Source organism: Parasteatoda tepidariorum, chromosome 3 (assembly GCF_043381705.1).
Source record: "Parasteatoda tepidariorum isolate YZ-2023 chromosome 3, CAS_Ptep_4.0, whole genome shotgun sequence".
Taxonomy (NCBI): Eukaryota; Metazoa; Arthropoda; class Arachnida; order Araneae; family Theridiidae; genus Parasteatoda; species Parasteatoda tepidariorum.
The window spans coordinates 35,798,701-35,816,378 of record NC_092206.1 but is presented as its reverse complement, the minus strand read 5'-3'; the positions used below and the strand labels follow the sequence as shown (position 1 = coordinate 35,816,378).

Here is a 17,678-nt window from a genome sequence, read left to right as displayed (position 1 = left end):
ACTCTGAATTTTCTGAGAAAATGATGCTTCATTAGAAAATAATGTAATCAGTTCTTTTTTTTAAAAGAAAAGTAGATTTTTTTGTGAAGATAAGTATATTTCTTATATAAGACAGTGGTTTTTTTCCGACGAATTTTAAGCTTGTCTCTATAATGGCAAACGAAGCCCTATAAAGGGACAATTCCCCTCTGACCACCTACTGGCACCGCCCTTGTAGTCGAATTTGTAAAACAGAGATAAATAGAAAGAAGTGTTAAATTGAATTTGTTTACATTTCACTTGATATTATGAGTGCTTGATATCAAGTTATATTTAAACAATTTACCCTAAAAATCTTTCAAACAAATAGTCAATATTCTTAAATCTTTTCTCAGTAATAAATTAGTAAAGGTGTAATTTTACATTATATCCTTATATGAGGATAATTTACAAAAAATATTCGAATCGTCATAGTAATAAATGAAGACTCGTTGCTATCAACAGTTAAATTTTTTTTTCAAAGGAGAAGGGTGCAAAAATTTTCATCTATAAATCATATTGACAAAAAAAGAATTATATTCAAGTATGAACCCATTAATATTTGTATCATCAAAGATTTGAAGACATGCATTATTGGCTGTTAGATTAATATGAAGCAAACAATCTGACCTCACAAAATTCATATAAACTCCTCGAAAGTTAATACTCAATGACTACATTATCTGTAATCAGCATCCTCTGATAATATAATCTGATATAATATTATTTGCAAAATGTATTTTCACACGTAAAACATTTCTTACTATGACTTTACTGAAAGAGAAAGTGATGTGTATATGCGATTTGCATACTTTTTTTTCTTCGCATAACATTATAAAATAACATTATAAAAGTTATGATTTTATTTTTCTTTGAAATAGTTTTGATTAATTATTCATAAAAATAATTGTTTAAATGCAAGGGATAATACCAGTTTTAAACATTAGTCCATAAGAAATCAATTATTGAATCGTTTCTATTACAGTTTCAAACATAAAAAATTATTATATAAGAGATTTTCTGTTGTCACATTGATTTCACAATACTTAATACTTATTTACACCTTCTAAAACTTATAAAAATATCACATATATTTTTTCTTTTTTTATACATCATTATGTGTAATTCAAGTAAGTTTTCTTAACAAAAAAATTTAATATTTATATCAGGTTATATAAGCTTGATATTTATAATATATCGTAGACCAAATAATGAATGAAATATATAATTTTATTGGTAGGATTGAAATATGGTTGGCAGAGGAATATGGCAAAGCTGCTATTCCTTTTGAAACTGTTTTAGTTCCGTTATTCGGTAATGGCTCTATGTTCAAAAGTTCACAAAGGATGTTGTAAATATCCACCATTTGCAGAGGTTGAGATATGTAATTCTTCTTTAAGGCTGAAACGAAAGGTATAATATAAAGCGATTAAAATGATACTAGAATGAAAGTCTTACAGATTGTTTATACATTTTGAAAACAGCCTATCAGTATTAAGAGAAACACCGAATCCTGCGTTTTCAACAATGCATTACTTTTCGTTTCGTAACTGTTTTCCATGAATTTAATTTTACTAAACGTTATATAAAAATTGGGTATTTTAAGCAGTTTGGTTAGTGTCATATGAGCAAGTCACTCTTAAGAATTCCCGAATTGAAGTAACATGAAACTCAGAAAGGAATTGCTATCAATTAGACGAATTAAAGTTAGAAAATGGAACCGAATATGGAGAGTCATGTTTCATCAACAAAATTAATGGCCTCATAGGTCTTTGAAATTTTGACCATTTTTATTTTATCTTCTTCACTATATTTATCAAGCTATGTGTCCTTCAGAATTTTTGTTAATTTATTGGCAACATCATATCACACATGACACAAAATTAAAAATTCAACTCTTGCGTGCATTTTGGGATTCCGTTAATTATAAATTTAAAGCATTTTTCCTAAAAAAAAAATTGAAACCCTTAGAGGACGCTGTACCGTGGGGGAAACTTTTCATGGCAAAATCACTTGCACCTCAATAAGTAATTTAAACATAGAAAATGTGACGAAAACCTAGAGTAAGCCACGAAGCTTCAAATATCGAAATTTTTTTTCTTCAAAATATCAAATTGAAACAAGTTATGAGAGGATAACTTAGAATTATGTAATAGTGAAGTGTTCGTATTTTGATATTTTTAAAATTTTTTTCAGCAATTGAAACTTTATTGTTTACTTAATTCTTAATGTCTAGTTAATGTCTGAATTTACTTTTTCTGTACTTGAAATTTTTAATTAGTTATGGTGGTGAAATAGAATTTGCAATGAAAAATTTCTCCGGTGTTGTAGCTTTCTCTTAAGAGATAGAATGTATCTTGCAGCATAAATATTTGCGAAATTTGCCTAAAATTTGTTTTTTTCCTTAATTATATGATAAAAAAATTTATAACACAATACAAATGAAATTATAGTAAGATTCTTTGATAGAAAAATAATAGTTCTCTGTACCTGGTCCTCGTGCGAAGAATATCCCACGCATATCTGGAACTTCATAAGGATCATAACCATGAGATCCTCGTGATATAGATGAGCCAGTAGGAATATTTTTGCCTGGAATATCCAGCTATAAAAAATAATTTGATTTAAAATAATTAAAATCCTGAACACTCTAAATCCTACGGTTTGTTCATAAACAATCAGCCTGTAATCTAATTGAAAGCAACATATTTTTCAAAGTCATTTTTTATAATAATTTCCAAGCAAATTTTGCTAATTGTTTTACAGTTATCAAGAAAATTAAAAACAAACAAACATTGCCCATTTGTAACCATTTTTTGTAGTATCTTCTTCAACATAGTATATATCTGTTGTGTTATTGTTTGTATAATTTTTTAAAAAAGTAAAACAAGCGAATAAAACTAGATCTAAATTTAAAATCAATCAAAAGCATAGCCATTCATTTAACACGATAAATTTAATTTCAATTACTGCAAATTATTTTCTGATATCATTAGAATTCTTTTTTTTCTTTCAAAAAGTTAACTTTTTTACGAAAAACATACTAGCAATAACGAATATAACTGAATAAATATAATTATTTCTCCATTCCTAGAAAATTGAGTTATATTTTTAATTAGGCTTAGTAATAGTTTTATTGAATAAGTGCTAAATCACATCTTTGAATTTGTCGTCATAATAAAAAATCTAAAAACTATAAGAAACATGATTTTTAATCATTTGAGATTAGCAGTGAACGTATAAATTTTGAACTTACGCCTTTAATGTAATAATTCTTTGAAGCTACCAGCAAAATTGGCAAAGTCAATCTGCTATTTTTTATGTGATAATGCTCTGGTATTTCTTCTTTAAGATAAACATGCAAGCCAGTTATTCCTTTAAGAGCTTCATGAACCTGTAAAAATTACATTTATATCGAAAACTTGCAAACACAACAAATAAATGAGCAACAAATAAATGAGTTCATAAATTGATTCTAAAAATTAATGCAGTGTTACTAGAGAGAAACATTAAAATAATTTTACAATTATAACATTAAAAGAAAGTTTTGAGTGACGAAGATTTAAAATTTCTAGGAAATTGTTCTATAGTCAATAATATTTTAAAGGTAAACAATTAAAATCGACAATTCAGACTATAAAATTTCTAACTTCATGACTGCTGCAAAATATTAAAAAAAAAATTTTTTTTTAATTTCAAATTTATTTTTCAAACTTATTGATGATAATTTGATGAAAATGTTTTTTTGATATTTCAATTGCTGTTTATATTATTTTTCTTTTGAAAATCCTAATTTAAATAAATGCCATAACGTTTGTGATAAAGTATATTTTAAGATTGAAAATCATAAATTTTAAAAACAGAAACATCAAATTTTACGCATTTCTTTCTACACAATGTTAATAAAATAGTTAACGTGAAATTTAAAATTTACGATACTAGTTGTAAACTTTTTAATCATTACTGCAAATTATGCATGCTAAATAATTGCTGAATCGAGTAATAAAAAATTATTTCATTTTATGCTAACATCGAATCTTGTGCTCCATAAATTACTTATGTGTGAAGGTTACCTATAAAGCTTGTATTCAATTTAAGTTTATTTTAGAGTAGTACATTTTTCAGGAAAATGTGCACTTTATAAAATTCTAGATCAAATTACGGTTAAAAATACCGTTACCCAAGGTGCAAATAATTTTTACCGTAAAATTTTACAGAACAAAGAATTTGATATATTTTAATTTTACAGTAATATCTACTGCAAATTCACTGAATCACTGTAATTAATTAAATATCACCGTAAAAATTACGGTATAAAATTTTACAGCAAAAATGTATTTTATGGTAAAAAGAATTTTAAGGACAGGATATCAGAACTTTTCACCACAATTTGATCCGGAATTTTTTAGTGTACAAACAGAAAAAAATTTAAAACATTTGGCTAAGTTTTTAAAAAATATAATGAAAGCAATCAAATTAATTCTGGATAATTTTTTATGTTTATTATACTTATGTTAATTATTACTCTTAGAACTTTGTGCATATCGTGGGATACTTTTATTGTATATTTCTTTGCATTTTGTTTATAAAACAAAATTCGCTAGACTCAAATAATAAGACTTTTATTTGCCTCAAACCTGTACAAAAGGCTATTCGAATCAAATTAATTACATTTTTTTAAATCTTTCAATACAATTGAAAAATCCAAACAAGGTGTAAAGCAATATTTTTTACATAGACAATTGCTTTAAAAGGGTATACAAATAAAAATAATATCATGAAATACTATTTCTTAAATCATATTAAACAATGTCCAATATATTGGACAGGGGGTCATAGGGGACATATTGAAAGTTGAACAATAGAAAAGAGAAAACGTGGAAGCATAAGGAAGCACTGATTTAGATAAGCATCTGAGATAAGGTTTTTGAAATAACATCTCTCCTTAAAGTTCAACCTTTCTTTATTCTTTAAATCGAGTTTCATGAAAAGAAGGAAAACATATCAAATGAAAGAGGATTAGGAAACAAAAACATTTCGTTGTCCAGTTTATACCTTTATTTTGATCTGATTTTTTTAAGAAGTAGACCATAAAGTAAAAATACTGGTTTTTACACATAAACAACCAACAAAAATGTATAAAATATTAAATTGTCAACTAATAGAATAATTTGTTTAAAAAGGAATTATATTTAAAAGCAATTTTAAAATAGTTACAAAAATTTAAAAAATAATGTCCCATCTTTAAATTTTTAATGAAACATAATTTATAACTGATAAAAGGAGGTTGTTCTCATTATCATCACTTGTTGTTTACGCTTAACATATTTCATTTAAGAACTTCAATGAACAAAATCGAATCTTCCATCTAAGTGCCTTTTAAAAAATTCTTCTTAGTTTACAGTTTAATGCTTCGTAATTATACAAATTTACATCATATGCTCAAATTAAGTCATCAAATCAGGGGTATTTATAAAAATTCAAATTGATCTTTTGATTATAAGGAAAGTTAAAATAATTTAAATATCTTTGTTTTTAAAAGAATAAAAGATTTGAAATAACTTATTTTATAAAATAATGTAAGCAGCGTGCTGAATTACTTTTTATTTATGAGGAAGAAATATTCAAGCAATATTTGCTGGAAGGAAAATTCTGCGCTCATTAAAATGATTTATTTGGTAAATGTAAATAAATAAATAACATATTGAAAATGAGTGTATTTTTAAATTATATTTCTGAGCTCTTTGGTGTTATTGCACGGAGAAAAACGTTTTGGTAAAATTACCGTACGGTATTTTAATGACATTTCTGGTGAAAAAAATCTTAATTTTGGTAATAAAAACCGAAATATACTGTATTTATACCATTTATTTGGTAAGTTTGCAGTTCATATCGTAACATATTACCGAAAATTCTGGTTTCAAAAATTATGGTTCTTATTACCATATATTTAGTATGAAATACAAATTAAAAGTAAAATTAATAGAATAAATAGTTGTCAAGCCATACACTACGGTATCATGATAAAATTATTACTTTTATCAAATTTTATCACACATTATAAAACCACATATTATTTTTAATTTTACCAAAATCATTACGAAAGCGCTTTGATGAAAATTGCCGAGCTTTTTAGTGTTTCAATAGAGCCAGAAACACGGCAAATGTTAGCTTATTCTTATAGTTTTGATCATACTTCTTTCTCAGAGTGCATAATATGTAACTTGTAATTAGTTTATATTTTAGTGTTATGATATTTTCTACTAATTGCAGTAAAACCCATTAATTGCAATCCTGTGTTTAAAAATATTCTAGAATTAACGAGAGAAATGGGGTATTTTTCTTCGTTCAATATCATTAATGTATTACAATAAAATATTTTTTGCAAATTTTCCACTTTTTCTTGGCAAAATAATTTTGAAACCATTGAATATTGAAACACGGCTGGTTGCAAAAAGTGATAGTGGCATGGAAGAGAAAGATGAGTTACCCGTCTCCGTGCGTCTGCAAGATAAGTGCATTAAGCAAATAAATGATGTTGTTGTGGCTTAAGTACCACTACAAATATTGAATACCAATTCACTAGTATATAAGACATGCTATCTTGATCCTATCACGAGGTACCTTTTATTAGATGAAAGTTGACATTCTCGACTTCTACTATCCCCACATTGGTGAGCCGGACGTGATGTGAACATGCCAACCTTGACAGAAACTTCCACTTCGATATGAACATGCCTGTCTTGACAGTAACACTTACTTCGATGGATGATCCACATTGAACAGTTGACTTGCTACTTGTGACTGCTACTTTATCCACCTCCTCGCGCTGTTTCTACTCAGTCTCGATCTCACATAACGTACAACGTATTCACTCGACTGCTGAAAGGTAACACAGGAGAGACTACGACCGTGATCTTAATACAGCTCTCCGGGCTTCTCACAAAACTGCAATGAATCAACTAGTGGTATCCAGTCATCGAATTCTATCACAGCTATAATTCTGGTGGGGGAGTACTATTGTGTGTCTACCACCACAAAATTACAATTACAATTCACTAGTATATAAGACATGTTAACTCGATTCTGTGATGGGGTACCTTTTCAAAGTTGACATTGTCGATTTCTACTATCCCCACACCCAAGAAATTGAATTTGTAAGTTTTTTTTTGTTTCGCTCAAAACATAAAATTAAATTATTGTCTCTAGAATACAGAAATTTTGTACTACATTGTCAATAATATTATAAAACTCGAAATATTATCGGCAAATGTAAGTAGGTCTATTAAATAAGTAAAATATTGTTCATTGCCGGATTCAATATCTTTATTAGACAGAATAAAAAAGCAAGATTCTCTATACTCATTTGTTTCTACCAAAACAATATATGGTCACAGCAAAATTGATTTTCCTGGAGTCCCAGAGAAGACGAAAAACACCGCATACTAACTTTCATAACAACTGATCCTGATCTCAGATTAATAGCTGTAATCACATAACCAGTTTCTGGCGAGTGGCTAAAGATTTGTAGCTATTATGTGAGATAAAGAGAAAAAAAAGACTAAATAATATTTCTTCTCATATTGACTGCTGTGTTTCGTTATTTTTAAGAAACTCCTTATCAAGCTTTGTAAAAAAATAGTGTTCATAAAAAGTAGTTTTGCTCGTTAAGAATTTATAACGAAAACATATCATATTAACAGTTCAAATTAAAAAAAGTTTTTTTTTCTCTCTTGATTTAAACTTTTTGATGTTGTTGTGGCGTAACTACCACTACAAATATTAAACACCAATTCACAAGTATATAAGACATGTTAACTTGATCCTATCACGAGGTACCTTTTGATAGATGAAAGTTGACATAATCTATAATTAAAAAAATCCCCTCATTGGCAACATTTGTGGCGATGACAACGAAAAGATGGAATGCAGGAGTTGCGGAAAGAGCGAGTTATAATTCCCCACAATTGGCGACCCGGACGTGATATGAACTCGCCAACATGATGGATGGTCAACATTAAACAATTGATTTGCTTAATTGTAAACATTGATAAGTACTATAATATTGATAATGATGTAATCTCCCTTTGACACAGAATTTTTATTAAGCATATTTTTCACATTTTTTTCATTATTTTGAATTAATTTAGGTCGAAATAAATGAAAAATATTACATTTAGAATTTTAATAATTTACGGTTATGAAATACAGCTTGATACACCGGTGTTTTTTCTGAGTTAATATTAAAATATTCCAAACACTGTCCACTTCTAAACAATTCCACTACAAAATCAATTATTTATCAATTTTTTTAACATAAATGATTTTTTTTTCTAAACTACTTTCTTTTTGCATGATTTTTCTTTGCATGATTTTCGGGAACCAGACTGATGCCATTGATTGAAGAATTGAGTATCAGCGCGGTTTCAGGCCTGCCAGATCAACTAATGATAAGATTTTTTTCCATTAGAAATATTATGTGGTAATATAATGCATATAGCAGTCTGCACCATTTGTTTTCAGAATATATATAGACATATGATAGTATCGACAGAGGCAAACTATTTAAAGTAACGAAAAACTTTCAAATACCATCCAAATTGTTAAATTCAGTAAAAAGGGCACTTAAAAGCACTTGTTTTAAGTGCAAATACAGGATAAGTAGAATTTACGGTTAATAGAGGTTTAAGACAGAAAGACCAGCTTCCTATTATGCTTTTAATTTGTACCGGGAAAAAGCTATGTGAAAGGTCATAATTAACCGACAAGGAACAAAAATAAATAGAAGTCTATAATTTCTTTACGCGAATGATGTAGATCACATAGGTAGAACAGTTCGGAATCTTGGTGAAAGAAAAACACAGATGAAAGAAGAGGCAATTGAACTGGAACTACAAGTTAAAGAAACTAAAGCAAAATGTCTCATATCCACCAGAGGGAAACATAACTTTAATAACAATCAAAGTTTTACACTTGGTGAGGAATGGTTTAAGCGAGTGTTATAATGGGATCTATAAATTACTGAAAATAACGACATCTCAGTTAGAGATAGCAAGCAGGTTAAATAAGACAAATAAAGCGTATTCCTCCATCCAAACACTACTAAAATCTAATTTTATGAAATTTAAAAACAAAATACTATTATATAAGGTTTTATAGCTCTTGTGCTTTTATATGGAAGTGATTCCTAGACTTTAGTGAAAAATTATCGAGAAATTTTTTTAATAATTTGGATTTGTTTGGTATTGAGAAAAAATTTTGCTCTTGTCAATGATAATGGAATTTGGTGAGTTTGGAACAACTTGTAGATTTTGAAAACGTGCAAAGACATTTATGTAGCCACTAACGGAAAAGATATCGTGACTGAATAGCATGAAGAGATCTGATATAGTCACTGTACTGGTTGGGTCTCAATCAGCAGACTAACACTAAAATAGTCGTGAGAAAGATCTTTGACTCAAAACCATGTGGCTCTAGACAGACCATTTAGAAAACTGAGGAGAAGATGGTTTTGACGATGTTGAGAAAGAAATAAAAATGTTAAAAATTAAGAACTGGAAGTAGAAAACCTATAACCGTGAGGAATAAAGGAATATTTGAACCATAATGGCAATAACTTGAACCATAACTCGTTTCGAATTGCAGCAAACTTAATTTGGTGTTCAGCTGAACCATGTGTTTCTATTCATATTGAATCATATGTTTCCAATGTCTCCATTCAAGCTGAATAATAAGTTTACGTTAAAAGTGAACCAAATTTTCCCTTCAAGTTGAACCATTTGTTTCCATCAAAGTTGAGTCATATGTTTCCATTAAAGTTCAATCATATGTTTTCATTCAAGTTGAACCATATGTTTTCATGAAAGTTGAGTCATGTGTCTCCATTCAAGTTGAACCATATATTCCCCTAAAATTGAATTATAATTTGATTTGATTTGATTTGTTCATTTACGTCGCACTTGAGCCGCACGATGAGCTATTGGCGACTGTCTGGGAAACATCCCTGAGGATGATCCGTAGACATGCCATCACAATTTTGATCCTCAGCAGAGGGGATAGCACCCCCGCTTCGGTAGCCCGATGACCTGCACGCGAAGTCGAGCACTTTACGGTAGAAAAGTTTAACGAGGACCAATACCGCACACTCTCGGTCCCTGCGCAGACTGATCCAAGTGGTCACCCACCCGCACACTGACCGCAACCAATGATGCTTGACTTCGGTGATCTGATGGGAACCGTGTCTTAACGATCAGTCCACTGCGGGACAAATTGAATTATAAGTTCCCATTTAAGTTTAACTATATGTTTCCATTCAAGTTGAACCATATGTCTTAGTTTTATTGGACCATATGCATAATTTTAAGTTGAGCCATAATGTGGTGAATTCAAGTTCAAGAAGAGCGATTAGATTTTACATAAGGTCACATTAAAGTTGAAACAAAATTTTGAAGGTTGTTATAGTGCACTACATTTCAAAAATTTTATAAATATTGAATGTTAGACAATAAAACTCCAAAAAAGCGTGGGTTTAAGAATGAATTAACGTCAATTCTAAGAATTCAACTGTAAAAATTAACTTACACATTTAAAATTTGAATTCGTCAACTTCACTAAAATTTCACTAATCCAATTCTTACGCAATTTTTTTAAAAAAAATATTAACAGAAAAGCAATGATTTAAAGCATTTAAAATTAACTGACTTGATGTAAACTATAAATGTTTCTGCTCTCAGCTGACTTTCAAAGATAGTTTTTCAAAATTGCTTCAATTTTCTGTTAAATATTTAGTTATGTATCTTTCAACTAATTTGTATTAAAACTAGAATCTTAATCGGATATATCTTTCACATTATTTTTACGAAGTAAACATGTGGATATTGCTTAAGCAGAAAAGGTGCACTCATGTGAATTAAGCTTTGCTTGTTAAACTCATTCACTCAACCATATTAATTATTTACTTGTTAAGATAAGATAATCAGTATTTTACATAATTCTAGATATCTCTGTTTAATAAATTACGAATGATAGCTTCTCTTAAATATCTTTAGTTAAGTTAAATATCTTTTCTATATATTATAATATCTATAAGTTAAATATCTTTTTACTATCTCAATAAATATGCAACAATAAATATTTATTGAAATAGTTTTAACTTTTATTAATTGATATGTTAAGGTAATAAATATTTTAAGTACTTTTTGTTTTGTTTTGTGATAGTCATGATCCAATAAATTTTTATTGAAAGAAAAAAAATTGCTTAGTATATTATTGAAAAAGATTAAAAGCAAAAAAAAAAAATATAGATGTTTTTGTACTGAAATAAATAAAATAGAAAGAAATGTAATGATCGTAAATAAAAATAATAATTATTTTTTCCGATACTTAAGGAAGGAATTTATGATACACGTAATACAAAAAAGACATAGTATCAATTCAATTAAAACATTTGCATAATTTAAATTAATAATTTAGAAACTCCTCAGAATTTCGATAGTTTTTGAAATTTATTAAAATATACTTAAATACTTAACTGATTGCTCTGCTTCAGATATGTGAATATCATACGGTTAACTTATATTTTAAGGATCATTCGTCTAAATGAAGAACATACGCACAATTTTGTAGTAAGAAATTTTTTACTATTATTGTGCATCAAAAAAAAAGGTGCACTAAAATTAAAAAATGATTTAAAATCTTACAAAAAATCTGCTGAAAGTTACATTATCTTTTAATAAAGCTACATGCTTCAGTATTTCAGCGCAATTGTAATATTTCCATAAATTTTATGGATTTTTAAAAGCACGGCAACCAATATTTGGGCAAGTTATACTCCGCATGGCACAAAACGTTAAATTACAATTCAGATAAGTAATTTTTTGTAATATTCGCCAAATACAAGCACGATTAAAAAGTCTCAGAAATGATCGAAAATTATTTCATTGATGTGTCCAAAACAATTTAAAATTGCGGAAACATCCAAGATATATTTTACTGTCGATCGAAATGAAATATTTACCACACTGTTTTGCAGAATCACGTTTCAAAATATATGTGGCTCTGTGATGTTTTTAACTTATCCCAAACGTTATTGCTACCCTTTTTACTCTGTAAGGAAATGATTAAAATTTACTCGATTTATCATGATACAGTAAAAATAGGGTGCCCTCCTCCTGGTAAGAGGTACAAATTTGTACTATTTCATATGTATGTTTTGGTAGGTGAGATTGAAAAATGAAAGCGAAAGAAATTTAATTTTGATATTTAGACATATATGAGATTTTTAGTGTAGCGTTTTACGTTAATCGAATGCACCTGAGGATTAAAAAATATGACTTATAAGGATTTATAAATAAAAACTACAATTTTATTCTCGTACTTATTTATGCACCCAATAGTGCTTTACTAACAAATAAAGAATTGTTTCTCGTGCATTTCTTTTCCCGAATAGAAAGCTAAGAAATGTGAAACTAGGAGGATTTTTATGTATGAAAAATACTATTTTTGATATTTACGTATTTATGCAGATGAAATTGCTATCTAGACAAATAAAGTATGTTTTCCTATCCATTTTTTTTTGTTGAATTAGATAAACACTCAGTCAATAAGATCAATACTTTAAGCGTTATAGGGTTCATTATGAAAAAATAAGCCATTACAAGATCTTAAACATTAGCTTTATATTCTCGAGTTTAGTCCCATGCAATAAAGCATGGAAAACATGTAGAAAACTTTCTTTTCCGTATAATAATCTCAAATGCATAAATACGTACAAACTCAAAGCTATAATTTTTATCCATAAAAACGTTGCATACTTCTAAACTAATCATTCTATTGATTCAATTCGGATTTTACTTGATTCAGTGAAAAATACAAGTTAAAAATATAAGTTAAAAGCAATATTTTATACTTTGAGAAGGCATCGCCAGATGCGTAAATATGTGTAAAAATAAATTTCTACTTTCTACATATAAAATTCTTTTCACTTCTGAACTATTAGTCCTTTTAATTAGGATTATTCTGATCCAATTCAGCGTAAAAAAGCTTTGAAATCAATGGCACGTATATCGAAATAGCCGTATGTAAACCTCTTCTCAAGCACCGCTACTTCTTAGAAATTCTTAAAATATCTTAAAAAGTAATTGTCAAAAGGAAAAAAAAGAAAGAAAAGGTGAGATTTTAAAATGCTTGGGAAATTACAAGAAACTTAACAGATAAGATTTTTTTTGGATGATGTAATATTTTCTTTACTTTTAATGTTAAATATTATGGTTTAATGAATTATTATTATGGTGCATATTTCCAGAAGTGATATACAAAATAAACAGAAACAATGTCGAATCATTGATAATTTGAATAAAATTTTGCTTCATTTACAGTATCGATTCCAAATGTAAGTTGCTTTCTTGATATGCGTTTGCATAATAAAAATAAGCATTAAGAAAGATATAATTAAATCGAATGAGGCCAAGTAATATATCTGCGGTGGATTAACTTCATTAAGTAAAACCTTATTAATAATTAAAATTTCATCAAGCGCTTTTATCGTAGAATTTATGCTATTTGTTTATCTAGAATTTTCATGTTAAATTAGAAAATCATATCATGATATATGACAAAACAGATCTTCACCAATAGTTTCAGTTCAGTTTCATTAGAAGATAACATTTTAACACGATCTCCATTATTTTACAGTTCAATGAGGGTTTCCTATTTAAGTTTAACAGAAAAATACTGTAATATGGAAAACTGAATATTTTTAAAAGTTACTAGCCAATTATTTCCTTAAAATTTGTCAACTTAATAAATTTAATCTTAAAGAAATATTGTAACTTGGAGTGCTAATCAATAAATGAATAGTTAAGACATTAATTTAATAGTATATCACTTTATTTTAAGTGAAGTGCACACGAAAAAGTGAAATTTTTACACACCCATATTACATGATGTGCTTGAAGGATGAAAATTCAGAAATTGGGCAAAATGTTAATAAAAGAATGAAATTAAAGAAAAAATAGAGCGTAAGAAATTTAGAGCTTTATTATGCGGCTTCTAGAACATCAGAATGGTATATAATAGAAATCAGAGAAAAAACTTTCATGATTCACTTTTCATGATTCAGCAATATTTAAGTTATATTTAATCTATTTTGAAAATAATTTCGTAAAAAAAAAATTTGGTAAAATTACCGTTCTTTCTGGTACGAAAACAAATTCGTAATTCCTATTAATAAAGCCAAAATATGCGATATTTAAACCATTCATTTTATAATTTTTCAGTTCTTATGGTAACAGTTGATTGGAAATTATAGTTCTTATTACTACGCATTGAGTAAGAAACACAAAACTTAAAAACATATTTAACCAAATAAATGATTTTTATGCCATGCTCTAAGATTTCATGATAAAATTATCAAATTTACTCACATTTACTAAATTTAATCGCATACTATAAAACCACATTTTAATGATAATTTTACCAAAATCATTATCAAAGCACTTCGGAAAAAGTTACCAAGCTTTTTTTGCTGTGTCATAAAGACGGAAGGTAAATTTTACCATATTCTGGTAGTTTCAAACATTCATTTTCTCAGCATATGTTAACTAAAAAAATACTATTTTTTTTTAAAATTAAGTATTATGAGTGTAAAAAAAACCTCCCAACATCAGGAAATCATATCTGACTTGATTTAACTAGGAGGAATACAAGCTTTATTCGGTGAGAAGTTGAAACAAAAACATTTTCTTGCTCGCATTACCTTCAAATAAATAAACTACTAAGTCAAAAAAAAATATTTAATATCATATTTATTTACAAAAAACATTAATAAATACATTTTCTAATGGATTACGCCCAATTACTTGAAATAACTGAAATATTGTTTATTAATAATGTTGCAAGCGTTTTTAAAATGTTTGAACACTGCTTGATAACCGAAGGTTAAAGATTTGAGGTAATATAATGATAAGCAATATTAAGTGAAAATTTCTAAGAAATTGAGGGACTAAGATATTACTTGATTAAAAACTTCATTCTCTTCAAAAATATATAAATTGGAAATAACAGTCGACATGTTTCAAGCACTCAAAAACCAGCATCCATTTTTAGAATGTTAATGAAATTTTAAAAATGGGCATCTGTTTTTGTTTATTTAAAACTTGTCGACTGCTACTCCCCATTTGTATATATCTGAAGCGAATGAAGTTTTTAATCAACACTGTTAGAAATTTTTCGGAAAAAATGGTTCAATAACCATTTATTGAATGGTTATTTTACCATATTTAATCAACACAGTCAAATGACCATAAATAAATAGGTAATCAAACCGTTAATTTTGAGAAAAACTGTTTATCAACTGCTTTCACCTAATACAGTTAAGCAACCAGAATTCTATCGCACCCACTAGAGCCACCTAATGAAGCCACTCAGCTTTGCAATTCCGGACTTACCATTGCCGAGCGGACTTACCTGTCAATCTCATAACCGGCGGAACTGGAGTTCGAGTCCTAGTGTCTATACCACAATATTTCCTCCATTCCCTTCAACCACCTCTATGCCTTCAACACATGAAGAATTTCCAGTGTCCGCACTCTCCACTGGCAATTGCCTTACGAAAAGTCGAGCTCCTATGTCCAGTTAAATAATTATGTTATTTTTTTGCTTTTTTTGAAAAGCTCTAGTTGTAAATGGTTAAAAAACCGTATAGTTTTGCACTCATGGTTTTATAACCATACTTTTTGTAAATGGTTTCACAAAATCATTAACGAAAAAAATGTTTTTTTTTACCTTAAGCTTCACGGTTAATCGGATGGACAGACAGCTGCCAGTCATTTTACCATAATTTAAGAAGGAAAATTTTAACAGTGAAGTAATAAGCAATATTGTTTTTCAAAAGGACCTTTTTTTAAATATCAAACTGGGCTTTTCTGTATATTATTTCCACACATGTATTTAAAAGGTTCAAGAATTATCATGATGTAACAGCATGTTACACAAAGCAGAAAATTGTGGTTTATCATTACCTTTCTTCAAGTTGCTCAATGTTATTTTAATGGATAAATAATTGCCATACAGAATCACTGACTTTTATTAAATAATGCATGCATGCAATTTTTGTATTAAATTGCCTAAATATCATAAACTAGTTTTAAGCATTGTATGAAAAAGTAAATTAAAAAATATTTTATAGCATTTAAACAAAAAAAAGCTAATAATAGAATCCTTTATTAAACATAAAAGAACATTCTAATCGTTTTTAGGACAATCTGTAGCTATTTTGTGAATTTAGTTAAATTGATGTCATTGAAAACCTAGCTTTTGGCAATTTCAAAAGAAATAAAAATATATTATATTCATTTCTTAGCTTTTTATCTTAAATTTATTTAGAAGAGCAAGAAAGAAATTGCATATCACTGCTCAATGTTTACTATGAAGTTACATTTTTTCCCAAAGAGAACATGTAAATTCTACTTTAATGTTCTACTGACAAAAAAAATATTAAAAAAAAACTCCTCTTCGGCATTTCTTCAAAGAAACATTTTAAAAAATAAATGCAATTTCCCTTGAAGAGATGGATTTTTTTAATAAAATATCTAAGCATCTGCTATCATAAATAATCGTGATAAAGCAATAGTGTTTTTTTTTACTCGCAGATGCTGAATCTTTTTCTTTTAATACAACTTCTTTTGCATAAAACTATTGCATCGTCTCATAATAATCAAGAACTTTAAAAAAAGTGAAAGTAGAACTTTTAAAGTCTTTTAGAGAAATGTAGTGAATCATTTTTTTTGTTAAAATAAATTGAAATGCATAGCTACGCAAAAAGTCAATTAGAAACAATTAAGATCTGAGCCCCTAAGGAACCGTGAATTCTTCTTGTGCGTGCAGATTTTTTGTTTTGAGTTTCTTCTTTAATTTACATTTATTTTTTAAGAATCTTCACGGCATGAAAAAATAAATTGAAGTAGAAAAATAATTTTTCATTTGCCTTTTAATTATTCGAAGCAATAAATGTCTTATACCTAAAAAATTGCTTCCGATGCATGGAATAAATTCGTAAAGATGAATTAAAAAAATTCGAATTTATAGATGAAAATATTAAAATTTAAGCACGAATAAAAATAAAAGAATTCAAATTTAAGTACAATTTAAGTGTAAAATGAATCAACTATAATACAATTCAACTGAAAACTACATTAGATCTAAGTACAATTCAGATACAAAATTAATAAGAATTTAAATACAACTAAAATATATCAAAATTCGTTAAAAATCGAGATGATGAGAATTATAAAAATACATTACGCTTTATATCAGCGTACGTAATTAAAGAAAGTGCTAAGTCGAATTGGTTCAATAGATATAGATACATAAATAAATAATTTTAACATTCTTCCAAATGCAGATGTCAGCAATAATTTTTAAATTACTATATTTTTCACTAATTTTATTAATCTTATGATTACTGGCTATAATCTTCTTTTTGCAATTATTAATTGTTAGATTAGTCAATCTATTCTCAGCGTGTTTTTTTTGCATTGTGTTTGTAAGTTTTTTTTTCTTTCTTTTCTTTTCTTTCTTTCTTTATTTATTTTTCTAATTTAAAGTTACGATATCATTTTTTTGTGCTATCATGGTAATACAAAGAATAATATATATATATA

At 27.8% G+C, this 17,678-nt stretch overlaps 1 protein-coding gene across 1 annotated transcript in view; it reads right to left on the bottom strand.

Moving 5' to 3' along the window:
* Positions 1 to 249: 249 nt before the first annotated feature.
* The window catches only part of LOC107442975 (glycerophosphocholine cholinephosphodiesterase ENPP6-like), an 83,017-nt gene continuing 65,588 nt past the window's right edge, over positions 250 to 17,678 (bottom strand). The window contains exons 6-8 of the mRNA XM_021146256.3: positions 3,275 to 3,412; positions 2,509 to 2,623; positions 250 to 1,419 (exon numbers count right to left, since the gene is read on the bottom strand). Coding sequence (XP_021001915.1) covers positions 1,184 to 1,419; positions 2,509 to 2,623; positions 3,275 to 3,412 — 489 coding nt within the window. The 3' untranslated portion in view covers positions 250 to 1,183. The remainder of the gene's footprint in view (positions 1,420 to 2,508; positions 2,624 to 3,274; positions 3,413 to 17,678) is intronic.